Raw genomic sequence first — 19,841 nt, 5'->3', positions numbered from 1 at the left:
GATCATGAACTTGAAAACATTGTGAGTGCGTGTGTTGTTTTTTTTTTGCTCGCTGAATCAAAGCACTTGCGTTCACATGTGCGTTGGATAGAATAGCGCAAGAGCTTAAATCGAAATGATATTGATGTAGACATAGACGTGGATGCTTATGACGATGACGATGACGATGACGATGATGATGATGATGAAGGCGATGACTGCCTGTCGATGACAATTTCTGGGATACTTTATGTGGCTGGCAGATGTGAAAGCAACAGAAACAAAAAAGAAAAAAATAAAGTAAAAGAACCTAAAGTCGATATTTGGTACACACAAATACAAAGTGTGCAGGTTAGGCATGGCCAAAGAGTGTGGGCAAGGGCGGCGTTAGCGGGTCGCAGGTGAAAGCACAGCGCGCAAACTCACGAAAATGCTTTGAAGCAACAGTAAAATAAGTGCCGTTGCTGCTGCTGCCGAATTTGGGGCAGACAGCGGCCGGAGCCGGGTAGCTTTGTCCTGTTGCTTGTGGCAAGATTTTGCCACACAAGCAACGAGGCAGCGTTCGACGTCAGCACCACCACCAACCAACACCAGCAGCGATGAATATGTACATAGCTGTATATGTATAATATATACATATATACAATATAATATATATACAATACACACAAAACAGAGTTGTAGAAAAGTGTGCCAGGCGTGGGAGCGAGATAGCATTGGCCAAAGGGCAGCGCGATAGCAAAAAGCTTCTGAAAAGCGTTACAAGTAACAGCAGGCAGCAGCAGAAGGGCTGGAGCGCGAAGAGAGCAAGAGCAAGAGCAAGAGCAAGAGCGAGCGAGCGCGAGAGAAAGAGAGTGAGTGAGAGTGGAAGAGGTGGCATGTGGATAGCTGCAAGCAGGCAACACCAGCAACATCAGCAACAGCAGCAACAGCAACAGCAGCAACAGCTTCGTCGCTGCTGAACTTCGTTAGCTGCTTTCAGTTTTACTTTTGAGCTGCTCGCGTACGGACGTTACGCGTTTAGCTTAACGATCCAATAAAATATAATACAAGAAAGAAAAAAAAACATACACACACGTGCACAGAGACACACACACACACACACAGAGAGAAAGACACACGCCTATAAACATTAAGCTGAAGAAGCTTGTTCGCCACTTTCGCGTCTGGCTCGAATCTCATTACTCTCTCTCTGCACTAGTTCACTGGCTCTGACTCTGGCTCTGGCAATGGCAACGATAACAACAACGGCAGCAACGGCAATAACAACAGCAACAACAACAGCAACGACAACAACAACAACAGCGACAGCAGCAACAACAGCTTTGCTTCGAAGCGTCAGCATGCCAAATTATTTATAAAACGCAGCCAGAGCAGAAGCAACTGGTAAATAAGCAACACTCAGACACTCAAACAGTCAGTCAGTCAGTCAGTCAGTCAGTTAGTCAGTCAGTCAGTCAGTCAGTCAGTCAGTCAGTCAGTCAGCTAGCTAGCAGCGAAGCTAGGCATGGCCAAGTGAATGTGAAAGCGAGTACTCGCACTTTTTTTTCTTGTTATTGTGGCTGCAACAGCAACGGCAACCGCAACGTTTTGCTACGATATTACTCATACGCAGCGTTGTATGCGGATATAAAAGCAAAGGAAAGAAACCGCAAAACAAATCTGATACCCAACGCAGAGCAACCACAACAACAAGCATTCAGACAGACAGATTATAAAGTACATACTTTATATACACACGCACATACGCACACATCAACACACACACACACAACAACACTCTTGGAGCGAAATACAAATATATATTTTACGCGCGCTTGTGTAAACGTTAAAAGCTTCACAGCTTTGGGGCCGACAAAATGGTGCAAACAACTGCAGGTACGTTATCGAAATATTCATTTATACATTTTATGCTTATCAAACCCATTACTATGTTGTACCATATATAAGTAAGATATTCAAGCAGCACACAAAATGATGATCAAATCACATATATAAAAGTCTGAATTGATTGCCTTTTGATTCAATTCAAATGCAATTGAATTTGCAATTTCAAAAACCTTTGAATTTCGATGAAATTTGCTTAAATTAAACTAACTTAACGTTTAACAACAATTCACAAGCAACCATGCTACAATGTTGTTTTTAAGTAAGCACAAAGATTGATCAAATTGCATAAACCAAAGTCTGAGCTGAAAGCCTTTTGATTAAATTCCTTCGCAATTGCAATGACAATTTCAACATTCATGTAATTTTGATTAAATTTGCTTATGTCTTAACAACAATTGGCAAAAGCAAATACATTACTCTTGAAGTAAGAACAAAGATTGATCAAAGCCCATAAACCAAAATCTGAATTGAATGCCTTTTCATTAATTTCATGTTGATGAAACTCATTACTACATAAGCCAAAATCTGAATAGAATATCTTCATTTCAGTATTTTGATTGAAATTCTATTGCAATTCAATTTGATGACTTTCGCCTTAAACCTTAAACAATAATTGGTAATTATTATGGCTCATTTAAATAAGCAGCTTTGTTATCATTATACGCAGCATCAATTATAATTCGCCCCCCAGAACTACAAAATGCAATAATAATGCTGAGCACTCTGAGCACTGAGCATTACTTTTCAAGCTTGTTTGCAGCTGCAACAAATACTTAGTAGCATTAGCAGCAGCAGCAGCAGCAGCAGCAGAAGAAGAAGCAGCAACAGAAATTGCAACAACAGCTGCAGCATAAGCTGCTTAAAACTTTATTGCTGCGTTTGTGTGCAGTTAAGCTAAGCTTGCTTCCTTGCTTCCTTGCTACAGTTGCTTCCTCCACATTGAGCATGGCTGCGAAACCTACACAGTTTTTGCATTTTACTGTTGCTACTGTTGCAACTGTTGCAAATTAATTGAGCTACACACAGAGTGCAAAGCTATTCGTGTGCTGTGCATTAGCATTGGATTTGATTGAAGTGTGACGGCTGCCCTTGACTTACAAGCTGCAAATCCTTCACCCTCTGAACTCGTAACACGTTTTTATGAATGAACAAAAGTCAATTCAGAGAGAGAAAGAGAGAAAGAGAGAGAGAGAGAGACGAAAGCCAAGCCAAATGCTGTCTGTCGTGGGCGTTTGTTTATGTTGTCACTAAACTTGTATGTAGGCGTTTGCGTTTGCGTTTTCGTTTGCGGCTGATCTCACAATCGCTGTGGCATACTGGCAGGCAGTTAAGAGAAGCTGTGAAGCTGCAGTTAGTCAGTTAGCCAACACGCCAGCGCTCCAACACACAAATGCCTGTCAATGGCAGAGCACAATGGCACAAATGCACGATTCGCACACGCAAGCACCGCTTAATGATGGTCAATGTCGATGTGGAAATGGAAACGAGAGATGAGATGCGAGATGCGAGTCAGCAGCAGAGTCAGCACGCATTGCAAATAGTATTCTTAAGTCTTAGCTAACAACAGTCTGTTGTGTGTGTGTGTGTGTGTGTGTGTGTGGGTTGGAGTAGGGCAGCAAAGACAGGGGCAGGGGTTGCAGACTTGGCTAATGCGGGTTTCATGTGATCAACATACGCATTGCATACTTTCAGGCGCACCGAGTAAATGCCTTTGGCACGTTTTCCAACTGCGTGCGTGTCTGTCTCTGTCTACCTAACAGCCCATAAAAAGCTTCGCTTTCAAAATATGCTCTCGCATTGTCAACGCGTGTCAAACTCACATGTCACACTCGCTCCTCCTCTCCTCTGTTCTTAAACATTAAAGCTCTGGCATGCATTAAAAATGAAAAAAGAAATAATACTAAAATAAAGTAGAAATCCAGCGTCTGGCTATCATTAGTTTTACACTCATTTGACAGCTGTCAACTCGAGACTGCAATGATGAGTTTTAGTAACGAATATTTATCAAAAGCGATGCTAATAGAGATTTATGTTATGTACTTTCAGCTTTGAGATTGAGATTGGGTTAGATCAAAATCAAAAAGTGAAATACACCTTTGGTAATCGATGCCATAACAACTGAGGTTAGCAGGAAATGTCATTCAATACTGCGATGATGATTTATTTTTAGCATTTACTTGAAATGCAATTACATGTTGCGATTGCCAACGACAAACATCGAACGTCGAACGTCTAACATCTAACGTTGAATGTGCAACGCCAACGCCAATCGTTGCCAATCGGGTAATTGCAATCACAAATATTGTCGTCGAAACAATCTTGTGAAATTGCACAAACTATTTCCAGTTGAATTTCCACCCTCCACACAATTTGACCTACGAACTTCAATTAACAAGGAGCAAAAACATTTTGCAATATGCCATATAAATGCACATCCATTTGCATTAAGAGCTAGGATCAAGAAATGCAATCCACGCACACACACACACACACACACACACACACACACACACACACACACACACACACACACAGATTGCAATATGTTCTCTGATTGCAAATTACGCATACAGTTGCCAATGTGTAAATGAACATGGAATTGCAAATTAATATGGAATTTGCAATGCGGAATTTCTGCGTTGGTGTATTGTTTCTGTATGTGTGTGTGTGTGTGATTTAATGAAACGACAGCAAAAGAGGCGAAAAGAGTTAACGTTCAATCTGGGGAATGTTTGCAGCAGTTACAGCAGCAGCTGTCAACAAACTACCAACAAAAACTATCAAAAGAAAATAGCTGAAATTCCAGCCCCCAAATGTAGGCAACATTTTTCTTGAAGCTAGAAGCTAGAAGCTTATGCAGTTTGTGACTGGAGCAAACACGATTCCTATGAGCTCATGTTAACAAATACACAGTCATTTATACATATATACATATACACATGTGTATATATGTGTTCGTATGTACCTTCTTAATACAATATGTATCATACATTTGACTCTAATTAATGTGCGAAATGCGCACACATTTGTACATATGAGACACACAGTCAGCAATTTTTATGCGGGCTTTGTTACTGCGGCTGCTGTCGCTGCTGATAACATTTTATTCCCCTCTCTCTTTTATTTTTGGGCAGGGGGGTGGGGCAGAAGCTCATTTGGCAACGCATAAAGCTGTTGTAAGAACAATAACGATAGCAACAACATTACTAGGACACAGCAAGGGCAACGTTTGGGAAGGGAAAAGCAACAGATGTCTGATGCCACATAGAGTCGACCCGCAGAACAAAAAAAACAACAAAAACAACAAAAAAAAACCTCGAACTCAAATCCCGTAGTCGCATCTAATTAAGTGTTTATCTTAATTCGCTACAAATAATTGTCAGTTCGATGAAACTCACGTCGCATACTTAAGATGCTGCTGCTGTTGTTGAGGATGAAGATGCGTTGGATAATAAACACAGTTACTCTATAGGCTAGACACACTCACTTATTAACGGCAATGGAATCCATATTTTATGCGCGTAAACATAAATGGATTTTTATGTGCCTTTTACACTGCTCAAAAACTGCACAGCATGAAAATAAAATGCCGCCTTGCTCCTTAACTAATTAATTGTTTTTGTATCTATTAAATATGGCAACAAATTTTAAGCAACATTTTTTTATTTAAGAAATACTTTTGAATTTGGGACTTCGTTGTTTTGGCTGGCAGTTTGGTATATTTTACACTCTATGGTATTTTTTGAATGTAGTACTATGCTATATAAATAACTTGATTGCAAATGAGAATGGTTTGAGAACTTTTCGATTTTAAGATTGAAGAATCTTGCTTTCAAATTCTTTGAAATTTGCGCTTGATTCTTAAAATACGAATTACATAAATTTTTGGAAATGCGAATGTTGTAATTCGCTTCCTCTAAAATTAGAATCTAGTTTCTGGCGTCGTTGCTGTTAACTCAGTAAACAGAGATGCCGCAAATCATGCCAGGTTCAAACTCTAGTCGGTTTGTAGATACATATATTATAAATAACATTGAAAAAAGTTGAATTTTCACATCATATATTATAGTTAGTCAAGATTTTACTTTATTATTGAGCACGTTTTTTTCTGTGAATTATTTTAATTTAACAACAATGGAGTCATAATTTTAGGTATTTCATATGTAAGTCTTATATGAACCTTACATGCCAGTTAATCAAGTGAGTTTTTAGTATTAAAACAGCTGAGTCTACGATCCATTTAGTTGTTATCTTATGTGAAACCAGCTGAACGAAAAAATGAAATACTATACATTCCATCAAGATTGGTTACCTTTTGTTATACTATCTCAACTAAGAAGTGAAGTAAATTCCACTAATATTGCTCGCATATTAAAATAACTTTCAGTATAAAATAGCGTATTTTTATTTGTCAAAGCTTAAGCAATCTCATTTGCTGAAATTAAAAATAGCATAAATATTTCTGTTTACTTTCTTTTTTGTTAATAATATAGCTAAGGGTTCTATTGATTGATATGCCAACAACTTAATCTTTTTATTTAATAAATTTGTTTTAAGTTTTACCATTTTATCGACCTAATAACAAAGAGTATATGAGAGTTCTCTTAAGTTATCTAAAATGAAATAGATATATCTAAACATGTTTTTATATTGAATAAAGATGACTCTTATATCTGTTGCTTAGCACTTTAATTCGAGCTAATAATGCTTTTGGAATTATTTTTCTGTTTTAAGATAATTGCAAAATTGAACAAATTCTTGCGACAAAACAACAAATAAATTAATTTTTATCGTAAAATCAATTTAATCTATAGCTTTAAGAATAACCTTTACTTATTTTGAAATTCGTTTCAGTTTATGTTTTTTACTGTGACTTTTTCGGCACAGAATATCCCATATAGAATTGAGCTATTCCTTAAGTCGTTTTTTTGAGTGAAGTTTTGTAAGCGGAAGCTTGTTTCAATGTGTTGCTATTTTTAATTACACGCTCAATTAAAAAGGGCTATTTTATATGCAATTTAATATAAAATAAACGTAGTTTAACTAGTTAGAATTTAAGCAGAATTTCAGCAGTTGGTTAGGTTAATAAATTCGACGTTTTATTTTGGTGCTGCAACGATTTAAATCTTTGATACATTAAGTTGACATTGAATTTGCTCGCAGTGCATTTGTGCGTTGCCCTTCCCAGCAGCAAGCAGCGAGCTGCGAGCAGTGAGCCGTCAGCAAGCCAAAGCCAAAGCCAAAGCCAAGTCGAGCAGGGTCATGACATTCAAGGGTCAAATCATTTTACGACGACGACAGCCCGAAATAAAAACAAAATTCAAAGCAACAACAACAACAACGACAACAACAAGAGCAACAGGCAGCAAGCAGAGAGCGATGAGAGAAAATAGATGGAATGTGGCTTGTGTAACGTGCATTCAGATAGAAATATGCGGGTTTATTTTAAAATTGACGCGGATAACCGTAATTAAAGTCCTCTCCACGGGAACCTGACATCATGTTGAGCCATCAATTTGGCATTTGCGGTCGAGGAAGCCTAATGAATTTACGATGATTGCAAATTAAATGCCCATTAAAAGTACAGCAAATGCCAATTGCCAATTGCCAATTGCCAACTGCGAACGAAATGCGCAATTTGATGCAATCGTTGAGAGAATCGCACAAAAATCTGGCAAATCGGTAAATCTGTAGCACGCAGCTTGCGGCTTTTAAAGCACTTGCCACACACATTCCAACCACATATATAATATATATATATATATGTATATTGTATATAATATTGTGTGTTCATCTTGTGGGCATTTGCTCTTGGGATTCCATTCCATTCCATTTCTATTAACCAAATGGAAAACTGGTCAACTTTGTTGTTGCTCTTGCTGCTTTCTCTTGGCATCCATTGGGATGCCGATGCCGATGCCGATGCCGATGCCGTTTGACTTGAATGAGATGTGAGACACAGAGATTTGAAATGTTTTGCGTTTGAACTTGCGACAAATTGACTTTATGGTATTTTATTGTGGCATGGCTTCAAAGTGCTGTTGCAAACAACTATTTGCCATCAATTTAATAATGCGTTTAAAGCGTTAATGCTTCAACAGATTGCAGCAACGATTATGAAAACAAGCTAAAGTTCTTGCAAATGAGTCATCTTCGATTAGATAAATGCTTCCACATAAATTCTTAAACAGCATTAAGCAAATAGTGCGTGGGATGTGCCCAATCAATCGAACAGCTTTAGCTGAAAGATTTCTCACTTAAGTTATACACACACTGTTAAGAAAAAGTTATAATATAATACGAAGAATTGTGGTTTAAAAAGTGCGTCAAGAACACGAAAATCTTAAAGCCAGAAAACACATCTTGATTTCATTTGAGATATGTAAGACCCAAGTTCTTATTATCGTTTGAATCTCAAGACTTGCAATCTTCCTTTTAATTCTTAAAGTAAGATTTTAATCTTCAAACTAGATGTTCTTAATTTGAATATTCAAATTTATCGTAGGAATCTTAATTTAAGATTTTTTTTACCTAAAAATCCTATTTCAAGATTTTTGCAATATAAAAATCTTATTTCAAGATTGATTTTTTTATATTTCCTTCTCTAGTGTATTTTTAAAGCCAACAATTTTATTATAAGCCCAAAAAAATAGTACACTATATTTTAAAGTTTTTTATTTTTAGTATAAATTTTATAATTTGTTGTTTTATCATTTAATTAGCGCATTCAGCTATTCAGTTTAGTTAATTACCTTAACTTGTTAAGTTCTATGAAGGAAAACACTCATGGCTATTTAAAAAGATTATAGGAATTTCGATTATTTATTACAGAATTTTGTAACCTAAATCATATATTTTTGGTCTTATTTACAGAATTTTGTATTCTTCAGACCAATGCTCTTAGTTTTAAGAATTTGTTCTTAAAGTAATCGAAAGTAACTTAATTCATTCACTTACTGCTTGAATGCGATATCAATCGAACAGCTTTAGATAAAAGATTTCTTACTTAAATTTTGTAACATAAATCAAATATTTATTTATTTGAGAATTTTGTATTCTTCAGACCAATATTCTTAGTTTTAAGAATTTGTTCTTAAAGTAATCGAATGTAACTTAATGTCAATCGAACAGCTTTAGATAAAAGATATCTTACTCAAATCGTACCCAAAAAGTTGTAAATCAGCTAAACCAAGTTCTTCTCGCATGCGATATCATTTCGAATTAAAAATTTATCAAGCTACTGATTCACAAGCTAAGCGACGAGTGCCATCTATATTACATGTGTTTGCATTCATTTGATGTGCAAACAGGAGAGGAGAGGCAAATAAACAAATGAAAGAACCGCATGTCAAATAGCAGAAAATACTCGGGGAAAATGTAACAAAAGTGTGATCTATGCACTTTGTGTTTGTATTTGCAATCTATTTCATTTCCCATCTCTCGGTCTCGGTCTTGGTCTCGGTCTTGCTCTCTTTGTGTTGGTTTTTCTTTTTTTGCTGCATAAATTAAGTTGTTCAAACTTTGTCCTTTGGCTGCCCTCAAGCATTTTGCTGCTGTGCATTTAGATACTAATTACTTGCCCTACTAAAAAATATATATACTATATAGAGAGAGAGAAAGAGAGAGAAAGAGCTGTGTGTGTGTGTGTGGCAAATGTGTGAATGGTGGAACAAAGAAGATGCAATTAAACAGCAGTTCAGGCACTTCAGCACTTCAGACACTCTCGCTCCACGATGTTATGTTCTGTTCACGGCAAGTGACGCCACCCGGCTAGACGCTCCAGACAACAGCATGTTGCATTCGTGGCATTCGTTTACGCATTTTATTTCACCATGTGGCGACTGCCTGCCATTTGCCATCTGCCTCCCGCCTCCCCTCTCTTTAGCCACACTCTGCTGGCCAGACGGGTAGCGAGTTGTCGCCAAAAGCGACACCCAACTGGGTGCAACAGCTGCTTCAGTCTACACACACACACACATAAGGGGCATGTGTACATACATATATACTACATATTTATTATGTGCTTGCAAATGTATGCAAAATGTTGACCGTTTAGCATTAAGTAAATATCTCTCTCTTTCTCTAACGCTCCTGCTTTCTCTTTCGCTCAAAGTAACTTGCTTGAAAGAATGTCAAAGTGCTAAGGAAGACAAAAAAAAAAAGGAAAACTGCGTGACATTTCATTTAGTATTTGGCAGAGATTCTTTTCATTAAAAATGCGAGCAAGATTAAGAAGAAGGCGAGTCGGAGGCGAACCCAGCTCAGACCCTACTCTTGGACGGACGCTGCCTGACAACCTGTCCGCCAATTATAACTATCTTTCATCGTCACATCCTTGGCACACACACACACACACACACACACATACACATTGGCTCGCATTTCCATGTGGCAATGGCAAAGCATTAATGAAAATGAAATTATACGTAGCCGGAAGCCATCATGAATTTTGAGTGCAAATGCCATTAGCATTCGCGAAGGATGCGACGGACAGCAAACTCGCTTCTTGCTGACCAACAGCAGCAACTAGGCGAGGAGAAGGTCGGTCGGGGTCTGAGGGGTCAGGCGGGTCACACGGGGCGTATGTTTTAATTTCATGTAGCGCGTTGATGGCTACCAGGGGAGGCTGTCAACACATGTTGAACATATTGAGTTTCCAAACGCGCAACGAGCAAAAACGGGGCGCGACGCAACAATGGACGCCGCCGGACAATAAGGCGGGCCACAGTCACAGCCACAGCCAGCGACCAGCGACCAGAGTCAGAGTCAGAGCCAGAACGAAGTTTTGGAGCAAAGTCGTCGTCGTCGTCGTCGCCAGGTCAGGTCGTGGCTGTGATTTGGTTTTACGGCCCCGCGGGGTTTTTTGCCGTTGCGTTGCGTTCGCATTTTATGAGATTCGCGTGGCACATACATACACACATATAGAGAGTTAATGTTTACTCGTACTCACACACACACAGATGGCGTCGACTTCAAGGAGCGGCTCATTGCGAGCGTCAAGAAGGAGGTGAAACAACTAATGGAGGAGGCGGTCACCAAGAAGTACGTTCATGAGGAGAGCAGCTCGGTGACCTCGCTCTGTGCCGCCGTCGAGGCATGCCTCAGTCAGGGGCTGCGGCGACGTGCTCTCGGCTTGTTCAAGACATCATCGACCACCGCATTGTTGCATAAGATTGCCAAAACATGCGCGGAGGCGGAGCACATTAGCAAAATGGTGCAGGAGATCGAGTCGAATGATCCCAATAAGCGTTCGTCGTCGAGCAGCGACAGCTTCAATCGACCACCGATGCTCAAGAAGGGCAGCAGCAATTCAATGTCCACAGCCACAGCGACGTCATCATCGACAGTGACCAGTTCAGCTTCCGCTTCGGCCTCGATCTCGGTCTCCATCAGCGCCAGCAATTCCAGCATGTCGTTGGCCAACATGAAGTGAGTGATGCAGCATTTCATCTTAAATATTCTATCATATTCATCATTATTCTATTTTATTTCTTACTTTATTTTCTATTATTTTTTGTATTTTTTATTTTTATACCCGCTACCCATAGGGTAGAAGGGTATTATAACCTTGTGCCGGCAGGAAATGTATGTAACAGATAGAACGAGGCATCTCCGACCCTATAAAGTATATATATTCTTGATCAGCGTCAACAGCCGAGACGATCTAGCCATGTCCGTCTGTCCGTCTGTGTGTCTGTGTGTCTGTCCGTCCGTCCGTATGAAACACTGGATCTCAGAGACTATAAGAGATAGAGCTATAATTTTTTTTCGACAACATTTGGTATGTTTGCACGCAGATCAAGTTTGTTTCAAATTTTTGCCACGCTCACTTCCGTCCCCGCAAATCTAAAAAATCGAATAACAAGCGTAAATTTAAAGCTAGAGTTTTTGGTATATACTATAATTACTATAGTAGTTATGATCCCTGAAAATTTGGTTGCGATCAGATCAAAAATGGTGGAAGTAATTAAAGATATACTTTTGTATGGGCAAAAACGCCTACTTACTCTAGGGGTCTGAGTTGCTTTGGCTGAAAATCTGGTATATTGTGCCGTCTTTGGTATATTTTGAATGTGGTACTATATCGATATACCACATATACCATTTGGTATATTTTTAGTATTTTACAGTATATTCGGTATATTTTGAGAAATATACCGGAAAATATATTTCTTTTATTTAGAATGGGTAGCGGGTATCTCACAGTCGAGTAGACTCGACTGTAGCTTTCTTACTTGTTTACTTTATTTTCTATTATTTTATTATGACATCATTGTATTTTTTGTTTTTTCATTATTACTTTGTTTTATTTTAACATTATTTGATTTGGTTTTGTTTTAAGTTCATCTTATTTTATTTCATTTTATATTGATTTAATTTAACTTTATTTTATTTATTTTTGTTTAAGTGTTTTCTTTTAATAATGTTTAATAATTACTACTTGAAATGAGTAGTAAAACATTTGATCTAAAAAAATCAATTCTATTTGTTAATGTTTTATTCTTTCAATTATTAATCGCGTATGTCGTTAGTACAGCTATTTCAATGTTCACAACTGATTGTTAATTAATTTTCAATAACTTTGCAGATATCTGTGGATACGCTTGGCACTCTACGAGAAGCGTTTGACCAAGATCATCGAGTATTTGGTCAGCAATGCTCAGAGCTACTACGACCGCGATTCTCTTGTTGCCGATCCCGATTATGGCTCCATTCTCAGCTCCCTGCTCGTGGGTCCTTGTGCTCTGGAGTTCACTCGCGCCAAGACAGCCGATCACTACTGGACAGATCCGCATGCCGATGAGCTGGTGAGTCCGAACAATATGCAAAGCTATGCATCTGATAGTCAAAATATAACTTCTGTTTATGGCTTTAATTTTAGTGAAAATTAAGTAAAATTACATTATACAACTTGTATAGCATTGCTTATGAGTAGTAATAATGAATGATTATTATAAACAAAACAAAAATTTTACCTCAAAGTCTGCTGAAAAAAAGGCAATTTAAAAATGTTAATTTCTTACAGCTTTAAAGTAGAAATTTCAGACAATTTAGAATGGGATTAATGAAAAGGAATTAGGAAAGTTTTAAAGCTCTTTGTTGGAACTATCTTTGAGTACTTAACCTATCATTCGTCTCATAATTAACTACAAACTATGTGTAATATATAAATAATAGTAAATGAGCACAGCAATTTTATTTAAAGATTCATTTAAAGTTATAAATGATGCATTTACTGAAAGCTTTGGTTAATATTTGACTGTGTTGTTAAGGTGCTAGTTTTAGCTAATTCAGATTCTCCAGTTACATAAATCTATAAATTTCCTTTTATTATTTTTTATATAAACTATATTAAGTACTAGCAAATATTTAGGGCTTTAACTCTATTTTCGTGATGTTAGGTGACTATTTTTCTATTTAGATTTATATTTCGATTATATTTAAGATCTATATTAAAATATAAATTACAAAAATGCTGCAATGGTATTAATTTGTTGATTTTGCATTTTCCAGGTACAACGACATCGCATCAGCTGTCGTCGATCATCCTCGACTTGTTCGCGACCAGCTATCATAAATTTCAAGCGCAGTTTGAACACCAGCTCTGACGATGCCAGCAGCTGTTCATTCAAATCGATTGCGTCGGCCAGCGTGGCCAAGGACTATGTGGAGTCGCTGCATCAGAATGCAAAGGCCACACTGCTCTATGGGAAGAACAATGTGCATGTCCTGCCCAAGGATGTTGCCGAACTGATGCCCGGCTATCTCAGTCTGCATCAACACATTCAAACGTTGACCATCAAATGGACACCAAATCAACTGATGAATGGCTACAACGAGTCCGAGGAGGAGGAAATCGACAAGGAAGCCTTCTGGGCATATGCACTCAACATCAACGTCGATGAAATCGTCTATGTGCATTGCCATCAGAGTCGTGGCGAGGACAGCGGCGGCACTGTCATCCTCGTCGGTCAGGATGGCGTTCAACGTCCTCCGATACATTTCCCCGAGGGTGGACACATGCAGCAGTTTCTCAGCTGCCTGGAGACGGGTCTGTTGCCACATGGCCAGCTGGATCCTCCGCTGTGGTCGCAACGTGGCATTGGCAAGATGTTTCTCTGGCCCAAGAGCATGCGTCGACGCATTCTGCCCTCGGTCATGGAGTCTGTGGATGAGACACCCATTGATTATGTGTTTCGCATTGTCAGCAAAAGTCGACACGAAGAGTTTGGTAAGTTTTCTTATTTGCTTTTCGATTTACTATAACTCACATAAAGACTATAAGTCGAATTGAAAGTTACACTCGAATGCAACCGAATTCCGGCAAAGCGAATTGTCTATAAAGCGAAAGAAAAGAGCATATGGTTAGAACTCTACTTATTATGAGTTTATGCGAAAGCATAAAGAAATCGATATATACCATACATTTGTAGTATAAAAATAAGTATGCTTAAAATTTGCTAGAGTTTTTTTTATAAAGAAATTATTTCACTTTTCTGGGTACTTCAAAAGTTGAAAATTCATTTAAAAAATCGTAAATGAAGCTTAAATTTATATTTGTCCTTTGTCGGTTATATTCTTTATATCGCTTTTTATATACTGTATTTTATTTCAAGTTATTACGCACATCTAGAGAACATCTAAATGACAAATTTCCACTCCTTATTGCTATTAATCTTAAATGTTTAGTTCTGTATAATTACTCCAAAGCAAGTTACACTGTCCAGGAGGTCAGAACAAGAAATTTCAATTTCAATGAGAGTTAAGACGAACGACGGGGCTTAAAAGCCAGCTGCCATCGTGGCAGGAGGAACAAGGATAAGGTCGTTGTCCTACTTTAAAGCAGGAGAAAAGTAGGAAATAGCAATGCGTGATAAGCAACGTTAATTAAATTGTAAAATGCAGATGACCCAAAGAAAGCATGTAATCGGGTTCTTAAAATGTATTTGTTCCCACTAGAGACCCTTTAGCTTAGGCTTGATTTAGGCAGTGAATTTGGGTAGACTTGTATTAGAGAATCAGTTTTTGAAATAAGAAGAACATGTATTTGTTGATACCTTATTTTTAAACTCATTTCTCTTTCCTATCCATAGCTGCAACACACTCGATTCTGGACTTTGTTCGCAGCACGCCAAGACGCGCTCAACTGAGCAGCTGCTCCACCACGGGCAGCAGCGATTGCTCCAACAAGAGCTTGTCCATCGATCAGTATCCGCTGGAATCGCCATTGCTGCAACAGCACAACCAGAGCACCAGCATCGAGATGGTCTGCTCCACAATGCGTCGTCAGATCATCTCGCGGGCCTTCTATGGCTGGCTCGCCTACTGTCGGCATCTTTCCACAGTGCGCACTCACTTATCGGGACTTGTGCATGGACGCATAACACCGGAGAGTAAGTTTGCCAATTCTTTAAGATCAGATCAGTTGAATAGTTGCATACGATTGCATTCTTATTTCGTTATTTGTATAATAAACAAACAAGAGAGAAGCAGGAGAGAATTCTCAAAATAAGCTGAATTATCAGTTAAACATATTTAAAGAGTACAACAAATATTTCTATATGTCAACGGAATATAATTACAGAATTGTATCTAATAGAGCTTTCATCTATTTGCTATATATAATAGATAGATGAAACTGTTTTGTCAACAGGAATGTTAACTATAAATAACAGATTTGTTAAATTGCATTGTTAATATCTGTTCTCCAACAAAATTATAGACTTTCAGCTCAAATCAATTCTCACCACAGATTCCTTTGAAATCAACTATAAGTCATTGTTTTACTTTCACTTTTTCCTTCGGTTAACTCCCAATCTTTGTTGCGTATTGTTCTTCAAGTGAAAACTGATGAGGAAGGTCTGACCAAGGAGCGCTGGGAGCAGCTCAATGCGGATGGCATGCTAACGAACTCGACAGAGTTCTATCGCCTCATCTATTTTGGTGGCGTTCAGCCGGAGCTGCGCAAAGATGTCTGGCCATATCTGCTGGGACACTATGCGTTTGGCACCACGCAGGAGGAGCGACAGAAGCAGGACGAGACGTGCAAGCATTACTACGAGACCACAATGAGTGAATGGCTGGCGGTGGACGCCATTGTGCAGCAGCGGGAGAAGGAGAAGACGGCACGAGCGGTGGCCAAGCTCAGCTCGGGCAGCAACAGCGGCAATGAGCGCACTGTGCGTGCTGCTGATCTCGAGGCTGGCGGCGAACTGGAGAACGAAGTCTTTGAGGATATTTCGGATATTTCCGATCCGGGCGATCTGGAGTTTGACGACGAGCAGCGACAGCAGCAGCAGCAACAACAGCAGAGCCAGGAGGCTTCTTCAGCGGTCAGCGCTACGCATCTGAGTGTTAAACCAATACCACGAGCAATGAAAACGAGCACAGACTCCGGACATGTGGACGAAGGACTCGATGAGCTAGATGAGGAGGAGGAGGAGGAAGACGAAGAAGAGTTTCCAAAGAAGCCAGAGGAAAAACAGCAGTCCGCAGACGAAGCTGCTGCACTCGAATCGAAAGCAGTGTTCGAGAAGGAACCACAATCACAACAACAACAACAGCCAAGCTGTTCAACTTCGACGGCATCTTCGTATGAAACCGTTGGCGGTGCACCACAACCGAGTGAATCTCGAGGCGTGCTCAGTCCGGAGTTTCTAAGCGCCGATGATCTGCAGGCTCAGCTGCCTCATGACGAGGACACTGTGAAGTCAACACAACAGGCAGCTGTCATCATAACGAACGCTTCCGTGGACATTGCCAGCTGGGAGCGAACTACGAAAACAGATGGCGATAATCAAATGCCGCCACTTACCGAGCAATTGGAGAGCACCGGAAGTGCCGGCAATATGGATGCACTACAGCAGCCAAAGTCTGCCTGCGCCTCGCCGGCCAGCTCAAATGGAGGTGTATATAGCGTAAGTTTTTCTCCCATATTATGCGCTTTGCATTCGCGGTAACAAGCATCCCTTTATTTCTCGACAGAGTGAACTACTGGAACAGTTTGGTTTGAATCTGCATCGCATTGAGAAGGATGTGCAGCGTTGCGATCGCAACTATTGGTACTTTGCCAACGAGAATCTGGACAAGCTGCGCAATGTGATATCCACATACGTGTGGGAGCACCTCGACATTGGCTACATGCAGGGCATGTGCGATCTGGTTGCTCCACTTCTGGTTATCTTCGACGATGAGTCGCTCAGCTACAGCTGCTTCTGCAAGCTCATGGAGCGCATGATCGAGAACTTTCCCAGCGGTGGTGCGATGGACATGCACTTTGCCAACATGCGGTAAGTAAATGGAAAGATTACACATTAGAGGATCATTATCATACTCTTCTTTGAACGCAGTTCCCTCATTCAAATACTCGACTCGGAGATGTACGATTTGATGGACTCGAATGGCGACTACACGCACTTCTATTTCTGTTACCGCTGGTTCCTCTTGGACTTTAAACGCGAGCTCATCTATGACGATGTCTTTGCCACCTGGGAGGTCATCTGGGCGGCCAAGCACATTGCATCCGGACATTTTGTGCTCTTCCTGGCGCTGGCGCTGCTCGAAACCTATCGCGACATCATCTTGTCCAACAGCATGGACTTTACCGATGTCATCAAGTTCTTCAATGGTATGCCTTGATCTATATAGCATTTGTGCTTTTAACTTATGCTAATATAATCCTTAAATCCTTTTTAGAAATGGCCGAGCGACACAATGCTCAGGCGGTCCTTCAGCTGGCCCGGAGTCTAGTGTTGCAGCTGCAAATGATCATTGAGAACAAGTAGATCTAGTTGAGGAAAGAATCATATATAGTGTATAGAATGTGTAGATGCAACCAAATATTGTAGACATACTATAGACACTTTATCTATGTTTGCCAAAACTCCCTGACAGCCACAGATTCCCCCTCAAGAGGCACAAATCCGAACTGTAACTGTAACTGTAACTGTAACTGTAACTGGAACTGGAACTGTAACTGTAACTGTAACTGTAACTGTAACTGTAACTGTAACTGTAACTGTAACTGTAACTGTAACTGTAACTGTAACTGTAACTGTAACTGTAACTGTAACTGTAACTGTAACTGTAACTGTAACTGTAACTGTAACTGTAACTGTAACTGTAACTGTAACTGTAACTGTAACTGTAACTGTAACTGTAACTGTAACTGTAACTGTAACTGTAACTGTAACTGTAACTGTAACTGTAACTGTAACTGTAACTGTAACTGTAACTGTAACTGTAACTGTAACTGTAACTGTAACTGTAACTGTAACTGTAACTGTAACTGTAACTGTAACTGTAACTGTAACTGTAACTGTAACTGTAACTGTAACTGTAACTGTAACTGTAACTGTAACTGTAACTGTAACTGTAACTGTAACTGTAACTGTAACTGTAACTGTAACTGTAACTGTAACTGTAACTGTAACTGTAACTGTAACTGTAACTGTAACTGTAACTGTAACTGTAACTGTAACTGTAACTGTAACTGTAACTGTAACTGTAACTGTAACTGTAACTGTAACTGTAACTGTAACTGTAACTGTAACTGTAACTGTAACTGTAACTGTAACTGTAACTGTAACTGTAACTGTAACTGTAACTGTAACTGTAACTGTAACTGTAACTGTAACTGTAACTGTAACTGTAACTGTAACTGTAACTGTAACTGTAACTGTAACTGTAACTGTAACTGTAACTGTAACTGTAACTGTAACTGTAACTGTAACTGTAACTGTAACTGTAACTGTAACTGTAACTGTAACTGTAACTGTAACTGTAACTGAATTATTCCTCAATGTTATGTACGTAAATGATCGTTAAATGTTATACCCATATCCCCAAACCAATTGAAAACAGGGGCTGAAAACGTAAAAGACTATAAAGTAAATCTAAATCTAATACACTGTAAAAAGAAATCAGCATTTCCAAATATTTCAGATCGTATTTATCAATCTACAAGTTAGAAAGATGTGTGTAATTTTTTTTTTTGTAAATCCAAACTAAAAACAATCACAGAAATTGATGTAAGAAATTAGAGTGCAATTTAATTACAATAATATACAATGTGCAACTCAATACATACATATATATGTATATATATATCTATATTTAAATATATATACACACAAAGTTGCCGATAGTTGGAAGAAAATGAATATATTTATATAATCAAAGTCATTCTGTCAAAGAATTCAAATGGAAATTATGTACCAAGTGGAAAACTGACTGCAAACATCAGTTAATATTAAGTACCTTATATTATACATATATGAATATTGTTATGTATTAAACAGAACGAAGGATTGAGATAGAGACCATAAATCGATTTGCCAAAAAGCGAAACAATGTTAATAAGAGCAACTGTTAATCAATATACATAGTTTTAGTGGTATCTTTTCGGCTTTTATCATATTATAATCTTATTGTTTTCATCTTATATGTCCTCTTGAATATGCACATTCACAAACCTAAGTTTGTATATTAATTATGTATTATGTATGTATATCTTAACTGTTTTTGCTTATATTATAAATATGAAAATATTTGAGAGATTTTAATTAACTAGAACAAATGAAATATGATGAATTTCTAAATGTTGGATTCTTAGATAAGTTGCTTGTTTTCGAAAAAAAGACTCATGACTCAATTGATGATCATGAATTTGAAAATTGAAAATACCGACAAAAAAAGAGATGTCCTTTCGAAGAAGGATTGCCCTTATAAACCCAAAACAATCCCACACAAGCAGTAGCTTTAAAGTTTCAATTGAAATTTGAAGCCTTGTCACTAACTGCTTAGTAGCGCCATCTATGTTTCGTTGGCGATGAGTATTTAAATTAGTGCAGCACAGCAATACAATATTTTGTAGCATTCTTTTAGGAGCAAAATTGCTCCCACCAAATAAGCAAGTCACATGCTGTTTATTTGCTTGCTGCTCATTTATGTTCGCCTGGTATTTCACCTAC

At 38.7% G+C, this 19,841-nt stretch overlaps 1 protein-coding gene across 1 annotated transcript; it reads left to right on the top strand.

The window, feature by feature from the left end:
* The first annotated feature begins 805 nt into the window (after positions 1–805).
* Positions 806–17,880, top strand: LOC132796509 (small G protein signaling modulator 1). The gene is made up of 9 exons (XM_060807703.1): positions 806–1,857; positions 10,830–11,298; positions 12,458–12,677; positions 13,384–14,101; positions 14,964–15,263; positions 15,712–16,787; positions 16,855–17,159; positions 17,220–17,497; positions 17,566–17,880. The coding sequence occupies exons 1-9, from the start codon at positions 1,839–1,841 to the stop codon at positions 17,652–17,654; spliced, it is 3,474 nt and encodes a 1,157-aa protein (XP_060663686.1). The 5' UTR covers positions 806–1,838; the 3' UTR covers positions 17,655–17,880.
* Positions 17,881–19,841: the final 1,961 nt, after the last annotated feature.

Source organism: Drosophila nasuta, chromosome X (genome assembly GCF_023558535.2).
Source record: "Drosophila nasuta strain 15112-1781.00 chromosome X, ASM2355853v1, whole genome shotgun sequence".
Taxonomy (NCBI): domain Eukaryota; kingdom Metazoa; phylum Arthropoda; class Insecta; order Diptera; family Drosophilidae; genus Drosophila; species Drosophila nasuta.
Note: the sequence above shows the minus strand (reverse complement) of the source record. Positions and strands in the feature narration are given on the sequence as shown.

What these genes read in the sequence shown, in the direction of transcription:
- LOC132796509 (XM_060807703.1), top strand. An exon ending in AAGTCGACACGAAGAGTTTG is followed by an intron (nt 14,102 to 14,963) that starts GTAAGTTTTCTT and finishes TCCTATCCATAG; the next exon opens with CTGCAACACACTCGATTCTG. An exon ending in ATGCACTTTGCCAACATGCG is followed by an intron (nt 17,160 to 17,219) that starts GTAAGTAAATGG and finishes CTTTGAACGCAG; the next exon opens with TTCCCTCATTCAAATACTCG.